The 14,146-nt window shown below is 40.0% G+C and overlaps 1 protein-coding gene across 1 annotated transcript in view; it reads left to right on the top strand.

Moving 5' to 3' along the window:
* Gyc32E (Guanylyl cyclase at 32E) overlaps positions 1-14,146 on the top strand; it is a 30,862-nt gene that overhangs the window by 832 nt on the left and 15,884 nt on the right. The window contains exons 3-8 of the mRNA XM_087359619.1: positions 1,578-1,768; positions 10,131-10,313; positions 11,784-11,913; positions 12,420-12,569; positions 13,587-13,695; positions 13,812-13,896. Coding sequence (XP_087215745.1) covers positions 1,578-1,768; positions 10,131-10,313; positions 11,784-11,913; positions 12,420-12,569; positions 13,587-13,695; positions 13,812-13,896 — 848 coding nt within the window. The remainder of the gene's footprint in view (positions 1-1,577; positions 1,769-10,130; positions 10,314-11,783; positions 11,914-12,419; positions 12,570-13,586; positions 13,696-13,811; positions 13,897-14,146) is intronic.

Genomic DNA, 14,146 nt, shown 5'->3' with positions numbered 1-14,146 from the left:
CTGATCCACTTCGTGCCCCCTCCCATCCTCAAAGACTGTTTATTTAAATATAAACTTTAATGTTATCCCCCAGTTCTTTAACTTTTTTCGAAGTGGTTGTAAAATTTTTAAGTTTCTGTATCAAAATTTTGTATGGTTTCCTTGACTCATCCCAGAATCTATCGTAGGCCTGTACATCTCACTTCCCTGTAGACTGCATGAATCACAAAGTTCCTCGTTACTTAATGTCCTGAATTGCATATTGCTTTTAACAGCCATAGAAAACAACTGCAAAACATTATTTATATTTACACACAAAGAGTACGACGTAACTCAGAACCGAGCCACTAGCAAGCGACGGCTATGTTTTGCGTTGTGACTCATTTCTCGGTGGTTCTGTCCATGCTGCGGTATACTGTCCTGGCGGGTTCCACGTTAAGGAGAACACTCTCTTGCCTGTGTATGGCGTACTTAGCGGTTTGGAAGGTAGGCGTGTTGACAGTTTCTGGTAACAGGAATAAAAGTCGTCCCTCGGCGTTAACGTTGTCCTCAGAACTAAATTGCGTGTGGCTCGGGGCTGGTTAATGCTGCAATGCACGTGCTTTATTTATGTTTACGTAATTCAGATATTCAGCCTTTTTGCCCGTGGGTTTTACGTGTACACTCAGAAAGCTTACCCTGTTGCTCCCCCTGGGGATTCTCCCAGGATTTTTCTGCACGTGTTCAACCTCGGAGAGTATTTCTTAGGGCTTAAACAGTCACCTCTTTAATGCAAATTTCGAACGTTCGTGTTTGAAAAAATGAAACTCCACGTCTAACCGTGTTCAAAGTTCAACCCACGTCATACTGAATTTCTCCGAGGTGAATTGTAATTTTATCCCAGGCTTTAGCCGAGGATTACAAACTTTCAACGTAATGCAAATGATTAAAGCGGTACACTGTCTTCCAAAACAAATTTATTCTCCGTAATTATTACCGACGACACTGGCCACACTGTCTAAGGCGTGCAGTGACGTATACAGTTCGATTCCCACTCGGAACACGAGATTATTCTGTCTCTTGTTACCGAGATTACGAACTACCGGATGTTTCGAAATGAAGCACTTAAATAGCTCCATAATTTACTTTTCGTTGATGGGGAATGGTGAACTTTGAAGCGTATGAAAAAAGTGGTCGTGGCAGGTTTAAGGTACCATCTTAGCATTAGTCTGGGCGAACTGACGGAATTACTGTTCAAAAATTAAATTGAAAGTTCTGCACCACCTAAGAGCCGGAGTTTTTTCAACATAAATAATTTACTACGTTAGAAGAGAATTACTTAAGAAGACGATGTGATTGCTTTTTAATAGTCCAGGTCCTTACACCCTAGCGATGAATCAGAAATGACGCAGAAATAAACATTCGTCACCTGTTTCAAGGTACTGCATTAGACTTGAAGATAGCTCATATCCGGTCCAGGATTTGAAACCGGGACTTAGTGGACACAAAGTAGGAGCCTTATCTCTACGGCGCTGCGTCGGGTGTTCCGTGTTTAAACCAGGGCTTTGTTGCATTAGCGCAGAGCTCAGAGCAGACGTATTTGTCTGTGATGTTCTCAGGGCGACGCCTGCAGTACCTCGCGGCTGACATCGGCACTCATCCCAGTCGTCAATCGTCCCTGGCGACTTTGGCGATTCGAGTCATGACGGAGATGAGAGACAACGGCACGGTGGCCTTCATTGGGCCTGACGACACCTGCCGCTCGGAGGCCCTGGTGGCTGCCGCTTGGAACCTCCCCATGATATCATATGTGAGTTTCTATGCTTCTTGGAATGCCTGCTTCGACCCACGGTTATGCATGCACTCTTTAGCTGTAACGGCGTCTGGCAATACAAAATCTTTTGTCTTCCCGGAAACGGAAATATTTACTTACGTTTATGCAGAAACGCGTCTGTCTAAGAAAAAAAAAATCTGTGTCTGAACTGAAAATATATGCAGAGTCGAAAATTCGCGACGAGGCAGACGAAACTGGATTCTCAAATCTTTAGAATTTGAATCACGTACGGTGAGGGAACGTCCTTTAAGATAAGCCAGTTCAACTGCAGTGACAGTGACCTCTAAGTGGCTCTTCGTACTCGCAGGAACTGAGAAAGCTTACGAGTGTGTTATAGCTCATAATGTATAGCTGCCATTTGGAGGTACGTTTTATAGCGGTAATATTTCTGTAGACATAACTACACACGGGAAGTGCATTACAAATGGGAATCTAGCCTCAAAAAACAGCATTACTGCAGAATTACCCTTGGCACACATACGCTGTATTATTGCTGCTATATTACACTATGTGCTGTTGGTATTACCGTCATACCACCGTTAATGATATTTATTTCTTTGCATTCCTCAAACACATGTTTCGCCAAGGATTAATGAAACACCTCGCAAATGAGAAGCTGCTGCTTGCATTCAGTAGCAAATTGCGGAAATTTCTGCCTCATTCCTTAATGTAAGCCAAAGCTTCTCGAAGTTCGTTGACTCGCGAACGTATAAAAATGCGACCATATTTCTGCCACGTGTTTGCAGGATTGTTCTGTATTTCCTTACATTTCTCAAGACATTAAATGTTTTATGCGAACGTTAAACACGACTCATTTATACAGGATTACGTTTAATTACGAGGCAAAAGCTCCATAATAAAATCCTTCATTAATCACACAACACGAGGCTTATCTTTAGGATTTTAAAAGATTTTTACAAGTTGTTCGGTTTATCATACTCAGTTTGATCAAAATCGTTCAAGCAACTATGACGCTGTTTCTAACTGACAGATTGATGGACGTGATGGAACTGACGGTTTTTCTTCGAAAAGCACCTCGAATTGTAATTATAATTCCAGTCTTGATGCTTTTACTGTAGACTGTATCTACTTGCTGACGATTCCTTGAAATTATTTTTCTATTAAATCAACGGTGTGAAGTTCGGTGCTGTTCTCGTAAATTAACTAGTCTTTTGTCTTTGTCATCTCTCAATTTTCCTTTTTCTTCACTTCAGTTAACGTTAAGAGTTTTTGCAGCAGTATTTTATAAAAGGGTGTCGTTTCGTTCCGTCTGTGAAATTTTATTAAGCAAACACTCGACTTACAGTGGACGCACTGAAAGTGTTCAAGGCCCAGAACGGATGTCCATGTTGGTCTTCAGGGCTGCAACGCTGTGTGGACTGTCTTTATAACGCCTGCTGACTTTTAGTTACGTGAAGGTGCAATACACGGGAGCTGGAGAAGTTGCCGCTACCTTTAGGCGAAGACCGTTTTATCATTGTTTCTACCAGAAGAGCTTTACTTTATTTTCTGAACCAGTGTTTATGATCAACTGTTGATATGTATCCTGCTTTCTAGAGTAGACATTTTTTCGTGTGTGTGTGTGTTTATCCTGGAAAATGTTGTACCAATTGATGAATTATCATGAAACTTATTATGATAATCAAGACGAAGTCCGAGTGAACTTCTGATTTTAGAACCACACTAGCGCCATTTCGTACGGGGTTATGAAATTTTGTAAAGTTTTCTGTTTCGCCACATTTTTCATTTAGAATATAAAACAATGGCTAGTTCACGCTAGAACAATTAGTAGTTGGGACATTTTAGTAAACGGCAATAATTTCATTGAACAGCATATAACCATGTAAGATTTGTGGTTTCCACAGCATTGAGTATGAAGATTTCTGTCTTCTGGGTTGTTGCGCTGTGTAGTCTGGTCGATGTTTACCAACGTTTCAGAGGTCATACTGCCTCCGTCATCAGGGCGATTAAAAATATGAAGATTTCTGTCTTCTGGGTTGTTGCGCTGTGTAGTCTGGTCGATGTTTACCAACGTTTCGGAGGTCAGACTGCCTCCGTCATCTGGGCGATTAAAAATATGAAGATTTCTGTCTTCTGGGTTGTTGCGCTGTGTAGTCTGGTCGATGTTAACCAACGTTTCAGAGGTCATACTGCCTCCGTCATCAGGGCGAAATCTTCAGCATATAACCAGTAGATGTTTGTTATGGAGACATGTTTTCTTTGAGGTAGGAAGTGAATTTATAAATGTTGTTTGGACGTGTCTTCAGAGACTAGTTTTCCTCTCATAAAGCGCTGTACAAGTCTGAGCTTCTAACGATGTCTTTAAATAAACCACAAATAAACAAGTGAGGTCACTGCTATTGGAATTTGTCCATAGATTAATAGACGAAACCGAAGGAAATTTTCCGTCTTACTTAAGTATGCAGTTCAGTGTCCCGAAGTTGGGGATCGCGTTGTTTCATTCTGCAAAGCCGTGCGTTTAAGTGGGGGAGGATACCAGACTTGATGACCGCGTCACAGCATGTTTTTGTGGCGCTGTACGGCACGGCAGAGTATTGGAAGTGACGACTGGTTAATCTTGTTTACTCGAGTCTGTAACCCTGCTAGAGTCTTCCTAACCTTGCCACCTTGCCACCTTGCCAGCAGGGCGCCAGTAAATCTCACTTTAGTCTGCCTTCAAACTCGATATTATAAAACCACGAAGTCAAAGTCTGACAAATATCAGCGCTGGTTTTGTGCAGCAGCTTAAAACAATGCGATTCCGCACGTGGCTACGTGATTCAGAAGTTTTATTTTAACAGTTTATTTCGTAGTTGCAAGAAGTATTTTGTTTGTTTATGAAAACGTGGAGACATGAAAGAGGTTTTCTCAGAACTTTTAGCACGTTCACTGGGAATAACCAGACTTTCTGGGGAGATATAATAGACTGATAGCGAGGAATGGGTCTTCCAGTGTCTCCGAGAGTTAAAAAAAGTTGGGGGTAGGCGAATATGACAATAAGATTTAAAAACCGCACTAATAAACTCTTTTAATAACAAAGAAATTATTAACTGTGAACTTGTTATTCTGATAATGCAGACGCTTTGCATGGTAGCCTAGATTATATTTCAATATGAGGCCAGTTTCACGAGACATAAACCAGACTATATGGAATTCGTCACATGTAACAGTTCCTAAAAGATTTCTGGCGCAGTATATTAAAATACGCTACGATCATACCTTTCTAAAATTCTCATAATTCCAGCGAGAGAAGTGGTAAAACCATGTAACTAGTTGAAGCCTGCTGCGTGTGGTTGCCTGTGTACACCATCTGTTCGTCCAGGGATATAAGTTACAACGGTTTTTGCCCTGAAATAGGCCACGATCGCTTTCTCTCCCGCCTTTTGAAGCTCGCGGTATGTGATCATCCTCTGAGCGTAACTGTTGAACGACAACTTCATAAAGTAAAACCACAGTTTTTAACATTTACAAACACCCGTAGAGATCCTGGCCAAATTTAATTTTGACATAAATCTTGCCACTGACATGGACCAGATCATGCTTGGGAAGCTGACAGTCATTCGCCTAAAGAAGAAATTCCTCTTTTATGGAGCCAGATAGCTGACGACTGGACTAGACCCTTACACTTAAATTTGTTCATTATCAGGACTTTTTCCATCGTCTGTTGTTTAAAACCACGACGTTTCGGAGGCTGGTTCTGTCACTAGTGACAGAGACTAGATCTATATAAGGGACCCAACAGAGTAGGTACCTCTCGCCTGAAGACGGAGACAGAACCAGCCTCCGAAACGTCGTGGTTTTAAAGAACAGACGATGGAAAAAGTCCTGCTAATGAATAATTTTAAGTGTAAACTACCGTCGTCAAAACCCTTTAGAATTGAATCAGACTCTTACACTCTATTTCTTTAAGATACGCTTTAATATTATCCTTCTATGTCGAAATTGTCTTCGAAATTTTCTCTTCTACTCCGATCTAGAGATTAAAATGTATGTGCCACGTGTGTTACGTGCCCCGAGCTTCTCGTCCCACTTGTTTTGATTATACTAATACTTTGCAAAGATAACGAATTACGAAGCTCTTTATTAAGCATTTTTCTGCAGTCACGTGTCACCTCGTCTCTCTTGTATCCAAATATTATCAACGCCCTGACCTCAAAACACTCTCCCGCGATGCGAGAGAACAAAACAGAACTTTCCAAATTAGCCTTTGCGTCAAAGTTTGCAGGCGGTTCACTTACATAATAAGTAAGTGATTACGCTCCTTTCATCTTCGTGGTTCAAAGTCACGCAAGGCAATTTTGCCTCGCGAGCTGCACCGTACATTTTAAAACGAGACAAGACATGAGTGACCTTGATACAATATCTCATTGTAGTGAGCTGTGGGATGTGAGCGAAGCTTCGATTCTGAATATGGAAAAAGGAAAAATAATTTTTTTTAATTCCCTATTGGGACCGAGGTAACTCAGTCATTATAGTGACTGACTACTGACTGGATGACTGGGGTTCGATCCTTGTACGCTCCCCCACCCCCCAGCGCCTACATGGCGTATAGTGGGACAGCTTTACATTTTTATTGACTTGCATTGACTATCTTTTCAAACTTAATGTCAAATGATTATTTTTTCAATCGAATATTTGTTTTGGAAATTTGTATTAAAATGGATCTTAGATACATGGAAGAGGTATGAAATTCACGCACATTTTGATTGGAAAATCTGAAAATCGACTACAACAGAAATATAGTTATAGATGGGATGATAATATTAAAATGGATTTGAACGAAATATGGTATCGGGATGTGGAGTGGATTTATCTGTGCCAGGACAGATGCCGGCGATGGGCTCTTGTGAATACGGTAATTAACCTTTAGGTTAAATAAAAGGTGGGGAATATCTTGACTAGCTGAGTTTCTGTTACCTTCTGAAGAAACGCTCCACACAATGGAGTTAGTTATGAGAATTTTGTACAGAGACGTGCGTTATATAATGATTGTGTCTAATGGCGGTATTCTGTGAATAGACCTCAGTCACAGAAGGAGGCGCGTGAACATTGAGTTGATTATTTGGTTGCGGTTTCTGTCGTAGCAGCGTCATAGGCTGTCCGAATTTTGTTTACCCGGATTTCCTACATTTATGCCCATGTATAAAAACTATAAAAGCAGCAACCTGTCTCGCGTCCTTGTAAATGTGGTCCTAAGTGCATGGAGCACAGTCTTTGTTGAGAAGCTATTGGTCGCTCAGCTGGTCAAGAAATTTTTCACTCTTTATGGAACCGGAAGGTTCATTATTGTGTTCACAAAAGCTGTTAGTGGTAGACTAGTCTTGTTTCTTCATGACCTATTATAATAATATCCTATCTACGTCTCCCAACGGGTATTTTTCCTTCTGGTTTTTGATTAAAATTTTGTACGAGTTTTTGTCTCCTTGTTCCCGCCAATTTATTTTCCTCGATGATAACTCTAACCTTGTTATGTAAAGAATAGAAATATGAAGCCTCTCATTATGTAATTTTCCCCATTACCTGTCAGTTCCATATTCTGTTGTAAACACACTCAGTCTGTATATTGGATACGTCCGTGCTGGAATGCTATCCGCTGATGCGTTTTGGAGTGTGTCTGCAGTACGAAATCGTATCGAAATCCGTTTAGCACGTGGCGACAAAACGTAGGAGACAGGCGTACGTGATATTTCGTATATCCTTCGCTTCTTGATCCTTGGCATTGCGAGCCTAGCATCGTCGGTATTTTGAAGCAGCATCCCGATTACGATGTCAATACGATTTATACACTTGTTCGATGTTCTTATTTCTGGTGTCACTGGCTCAACTTGCCACGTCTTATCAGTGTGTGTGTGTGTGGGGGGGGGGGGAAATGATTGGATAGTATTTGACTCGTTCCAGGAAAGAGTCACAGGATATATACTTACCCCTTTGAAGCTGAAGCTCATGTAGTTGAGAATTCAGCTCGTACCACAATACTTCACCAAAAGATAAAGTCTTTAATGCGATTTAAGGAATGGTTAATTAATTATTCGTGAACGTAAATTGTCGTCTTTGCATGATCATTGTGTTGTTTTATTAAATTCTACAAGAAGATTCCCTAAAACGTTGTTTACTTTTCGAAGATCTGGTACCATACGTACGTTCAGTGTTCTAGACCAGTGGTATTCAACCTTTTTTGTTCGCGTACCCCCCAGATATAATTTCTCTTTAACTTTGTACCCCCAAAGTTGTTGGTGTATAATTCAAGTTATACATAGTATATAATCTACATTTAAAATAAATTAAACAAATTACATTACTGATTATTTAGTGTTTATCATAATTTTTTTTTTTTTTTAAATTTCACGTACCCCCTAAGATGTATTCGCGTACCCTAGGTTGAATACCGCTGTTCTAAATTATGTGACGTCAGTTTTTCTCTCTCGTCACAAGTTCATTTGTCCGCTATATTGTTATTATTACTTGTTACAAAAATTAAATTTATGAGGGCAAACTAACCTCCAGTGGCACACTGCTGATACAAAGTTTCGTGAAAATCGTTCATTTGGTTTAAAAGTGAAAAACGGATACACAAAGACAACATAGTGATCTCATAAGCATATTTTTAAAATGAAACTAACCGCAAATCAGAGTCATAGCACGAGTAACGGTTTTCCTCGTTATCCACGTGTGGCTAAGCTTCTTGGTAATGAGGGTAGCCTATCATACGACGTCTCAGCCCCATGTGCAATCAGAATAATGTTATTCATGTTTCTGTAGGATCTCTACTCTCCATTAGTTGTTTATTTCGGAATTTCACACATAACAGGAGAGGTGGAAGCAACCGTCTCATCCTCTTCTTGGTTGATGGGATTAAGCATTTGATTAATCCGAGAGAGAGGGAGCGTGCGTATGTTTGTTTCGATGGCATTGTCGAAGTCTGTGTTGCTGCATGGAGGCTCCCTTATGTGGACTGAAAAATGCTTGTTTACTTCGCGATGAAAGGGTATAATCACATAATAAACTAAGTTTTCTATACCACATAAATGTAAATATATTTGTGTACGCGTGTATTAATTTATTACTTTTTACCAGCTGTTTTGTATGAATGTGGATCTCTTGCCGTGATGTGGCATATAGGTTGAGGATACTTGATAACAGAGTACCGAGGATATATTTGGATCTAAGAGAACGTAAGTAACAGGAAAGCTTCATCATTTGTAGTCTTCACCTTATCTTTTGAGTGAGGAAACAGAGAATTATGCGATGGACAGTGTATGTAGCACGCATTGGCAGACGAGAAATTCATACAAATTTGAGCCTAAAGACATGTAGGGAAGGTATCACTTAGTAGACCAAGGTATAGATGACGGTTAATACTTGAGTCCTGTGCTCAAAATGTGTTTGACAGCGCGCTGAGAAATCCGTGCCTGAAGCTGACATTTGTTGGCGATCTGGTGACCTCGTGGTGAAGGTTTACTGGCCGATCTAGAGGAACAAGTGATAAAAGCAGCTGAGTATGAATGAAGTATAGATGAACTCCATATGCAAAACGTTGACACTAAGATATTTTGCTCTACTTGTGCAGTAAATTTAAGCTCAAGAGAAGAGAGACACTCTGCACGCGGCGTGCCGTCTGGACGCTGTTAGGATTAGCGCGAGGACGTATTGAGCCGAGCCGGAATCTCTCTGGAGACTTCGATTTTAACGTCGTGAGAGCGTTCAGGCGAGAACATTTTGGGTTCACGACTCTGTAACGACGCAGTCGTCTTCGATGTTTTAAGGCTGGATCACAGGAATAAGAACATCGTTTCGAAATATGTTCAGATTATTACACCATGTTTCGTTTTAAAATGTTTAATAATCGTCGTGGGGATTTTGTGAGATACAATTTCTCTGTCACGCATTTGAGGTTGGAATTTGGTCTGTCATCGCTACGGAAAACATAGATTGGGAGTGTTCGAGAAAAGGTTGCATCTAAGAAGGAGGTGATCATATCAAGGAGGATGAGGTAGAAAATGCATTAGTATGCACAGTTTTAGTCATTAACTGTGAACGGAGGACGCCACTTACAAAATGTAGGCGTAGATAGGACGATAATTAAAATTTAAAATGTATGTTAGAGTAACAGAATGCGAGGGTGTGTTTAACTATCGGGGTCTATAAAATGCAGGTAATTTATTGACTAGCTGAGCTACCGTCGACTGGACTGTGTCTGATAGAGTTGTAGCATCTAGAAATGTAATTAAAGCTGGATGTTCTGCTCGCCGATTTACATAAAGCTAGCAACAGTACACGAGTGTCCTCCCATTCTCCCCAAGCTGTGGTGACCTGACGGTGTATGGTCTGACTGTTGCAGAAGTGTGCGGACATCCACGTGTCCGACAAGAGGGTGTACTATACGTTTGCTCGCACCCTGCCACCGTCCTCGAAAGTTTCAAAGTCCGTAGTAGCGTTGCTGCTGTACTTCAAATGGACCAAGTTTATCATCGTGGCGGGGAAACGACCAGCTTGGGGCGGCGAAGTGCAAGAGGCTGTCAAGGTGAGGACTACCGACAGAGTTGCAGCACATATCACAAGAACTGCGACAGGTTAACGCTGTTTTGATTGATATTAAGATAATCCCTTTCAGCAGGCAATGGCAAATACACGTGAAACGAAATCATTAAAATTTCCTATCATCAGAATAGAATGTTCTGAAAGAAACAACAGAGACTGAGCGTTAGATTTCAGGTTCTCGCTGTGGAAATTGTAATTTGATAAAGTGTTATTGCGGTTAGAACGCTGGCCTTGTAATCCTGGGGTCTCTGGTTCGATTCCCGGCGGTGCCCGAATTTATAACTTGTGTTGGGCAAGGCCGTGGTCTAGGCAACACGGAGTTTTCCTCCGGGGGCTTCCCCGGTTTCTCCGTGGCATCCCTACAATTACTCCATTCACACACAGAAGAAGGCAATGGCAAACCACTTCTGGATCATCTGCCAAGAACGTATATGAACAGGTCCCAGTCCGAGAAAAGGATGGAAGGATCCCGTTCATATGGACCTGTCGTCAGACAGAACACTAAATAATAATAAGATGAGGTGGTCCAGCGGTTAGAACGTTGGCCTTGTAATCCTGGGGTCTCGGGTTCGATTCCCAGTGGTGCCCGAATTTATAACTTGTGTTGGGCAAGGCCGTGGTCTAGGCAACACGGAGTTTTCCTCCGGTTTCTCCGTGGCATCCCAACAATTACTCCATTCACACTCACACAGAAGAAGGCAATGGCAAACCACTTCTGGATCATCTGCCAAGAACGTATATGAACAGGTCCCAGTCCGAGAAAAGGATGGAAGGATCCTGTTCATATGGACCTGTCGTCAGACAGAACACTAAATAAATAAATAAATAAATGATGTTGATACTTTTGGACATGACATGTTCATATCCATGAATTATTTGTGTTTGTAGCAGTTTTGGTGTTTGACAATTGCATATTGTGTAATTTATGTAGCTGCTAAATAGCTCTTGTCTATAGACATGTCTATCTTAAGATGTTGAAGGTGATTATAAACATGTAGATTATCATACTTGTTTAAGTTTGGGCGTACGTACATGATGTCACCACTCTCAGCGTTCAGGTTATTATCATTTAAAATGATTATAAATGTATTAAATAAAGTTAAAAATAAAATTGTTTGTATGAATGAACACTTTCAGAAACCTAGAAATAGATGCTAGAGTAATATAAAACGTTTTTTAAAGAAGCAGGTTGTGAGGATGTGGATTGGATTCATCTGACTCAGGATTGGGCTCAGAAGTAGGTTCTGATCAACCTTTGAGTTCCTAAAAGTGTAGGGAATTTTTTGACTTTATGAGTGACTATGAGCGTTTCAACGAAAACTGTCCTTCGTGGATATAATTATATGATATTCTCTTCTAGTGTGTTGCTTTGTGTCCTTGGTTTAAATATAGCAGTTCATGATATGTATTAATCATAATGAACTGTTCACAGACTATTTTTTGTTGTTGCCAGGATCTAGCCAGTGTGTACAACTTGAACATCACAGATATCTACCATTTCTCTGAAACAGACTATGTTTCCACAGAGCAACATATCTTAGAGATGGAAGATATTGTAACAAAGACGTACCAGAGAACTCGGGGTGAGTCATAACTTTGGAAACTTTAGGTAGAGGTCCGAAATTAAACTGATCATTTTAGTGATTATGGCCTCCTGGGTCCTGAAGCTCTAAAAATTGAGGCAGTATGTTTCTCCAAAATGTTTGGTCTCGCCTGTAAGTCCACACAGTGTCACGACTCAAAAGACATCCATGGACATCTTCACCACTGTGAGAGTCTTGAATCACACAAGTTTAGTTGGTACTTGTGGGTTATCAGGACACATCGCTTTAAAAATAAGTTAGGTTAGGTTAGGTTAGCAATAAATAACTGAATGAACTAACAGATAACAACAACCCTAACCTAACCTAGTATTAAAGTGATGTGTCCCGATAACCCACAAGTACCGTTCAGTTAAATCTGGTTATTTGTTTGGAAAGATACTATAGAATACAGTGATGTAGCTATAGAACCAAGATTTTCAAAATTATGATGTCTAATGATAGCACGTGAACGGTGTAATAATTAGGTGCTCTGGTTCCATGTGCAGTGTACGTATTTGTGGGAGAACACATTGCATTGGTGGACTTTGTATATTGCCTTCAAAGACTCCATCTACTGGACAAAGGAGAATACATCATAATTTCTGTGGACGATGAGATTTATGACCCTGACCATCGACTCAACATCGTTCAACGGGGCAAGTACCAGGTTGAAATGATGGCATGCTGTTAAAATAAGACTCAGTTGCTGTAAAGTTGGTTTTTTTTTTTAATTCCGCAAACATAGCCAAGTATTGTTTTTAATGTTAAAGTCATGTATGAAAAACATGATCATCAGTTTCCACAAATGACTTATTTCTGCTTGAGTGATTACTCAATTTCCAAAATCATACCACATAAAAATTGGAATAGTAATCTAGATAATTTTGAAATTCTAACATTTTTGTAATTCCGTGATGGAATCCACTGAAAGTGAGACCCAAAAGCTGATTGTATCTTTCACAGAATGTAGTGTTATCATATAATTTCAGGTTACTCTGTTACTTTGTCTTATACAGTAGCAGTAATGTTTACGCCTGAAAAATTTAACATTTAAAACATGCATTAATGTTTGTATTCATCTGATATTTAAATCGATGACCGGATTCCTTAGTATCTGTTATTGAAGAGTTAAATACATGAGAGCCCTATAAGGCAGATTTTGTCCCTTGTGGCAGTAAATTGGCCAGAGTATGCACGTGATGTCTTATTTCTCTGACGGTGAATACGGTTATTAGTGATGTTGGTGGAATCGTAGCTAATGTTTGGATCTTTCATGTCAGGTAAGTCAAAGTAGAAGAGCCAGATGAAAGTGTTCCACTTGATCTCAAGTTTGGTGGTTTTTATTTGGTCAAGCACCTGAGTATCGTAAATTTTGGGTTATGAAATACACTGGAGGAGATTCTTAACAATTATTTTTCTGCATGAAATATAATGCTAGGAAACTCCTGAAGAAAAGAGTCATGACATCTCACAACAAAAGAATACAATGAAATGAAAATATTATCGAAAGGGAGTGGTTACATCAAGTGACAAGAAAGTTGCAGACATATTGGTAAATTCTTAAACTTCAGTCCTCGTAACTGAACAGTCCAAACATATCCCGTATGCAGTGTTTTATACAATCCTAGACTGAAAACACTACACAGCTGGTGTTTTACTTTTATTCTTCACAGAGTACCTGGATCCTTACTTGTATAATCGGAACTTCAGTCGGAAGATCATTCTAGGCTTCCGGTCAGTGCTTAAGCTGACGCCTTCTCATCCTCGGAATCCAAAGTACAAGTTAGTAACGCTGAAACAAGAAGTAAAGTGTGTATAAGATGTGTGATTTTACAATATCATAAATCAAAAACTGGTTTGAAAAATAGATGTACCTTATCATGTGTGTCTTGTTGCAGGGAGTTATGTGAGCAGATCAAGAACTTTTCTCTGAAACCACCCTTCTGTGTACCATACCATGAGAAGATATATGACAGTATCTCCGTCAGTATCATACAAATTGCATGCATACACGTTGACCATAAAACTAATCTATCAGATAAATGATTTTGTTATCATGTTTCACATATACTACTTTTAACATGTTAGGAAATATTTTTATTTTACTTTTTGTGTGTTGGAATGAGGAGATGACCAAAGTAAGATTAACAGAATGTCAGCTGTTAAGATATTAATGGAAAGGGAGCATTATTTCAAGACCATTAAGTTGGGAAAAAATATATTGTGTGATTTT

Source organism: Zootermopsis nevadensis, unplaced genomic scaffold (genome assembly GCF_977971745.1).
Source record: "Zootermopsis nevadensis isolate Lab colony 2312 unplaced genomic scaffold, Znev_1.0 Znev_ptg000003l, whole genome shotgun sequence".
NCBI classification, from domain to species: domain Eukaryota; kingdom Metazoa; phylum Arthropoda; class Insecta; order Blattodea; family Termopsidae; genus Zootermopsis; species Zootermopsis nevadensis.
Note: the sequence above shows the minus strand (reverse complement) of the source record. Positions and strands in the feature narration are given on the sequence as shown.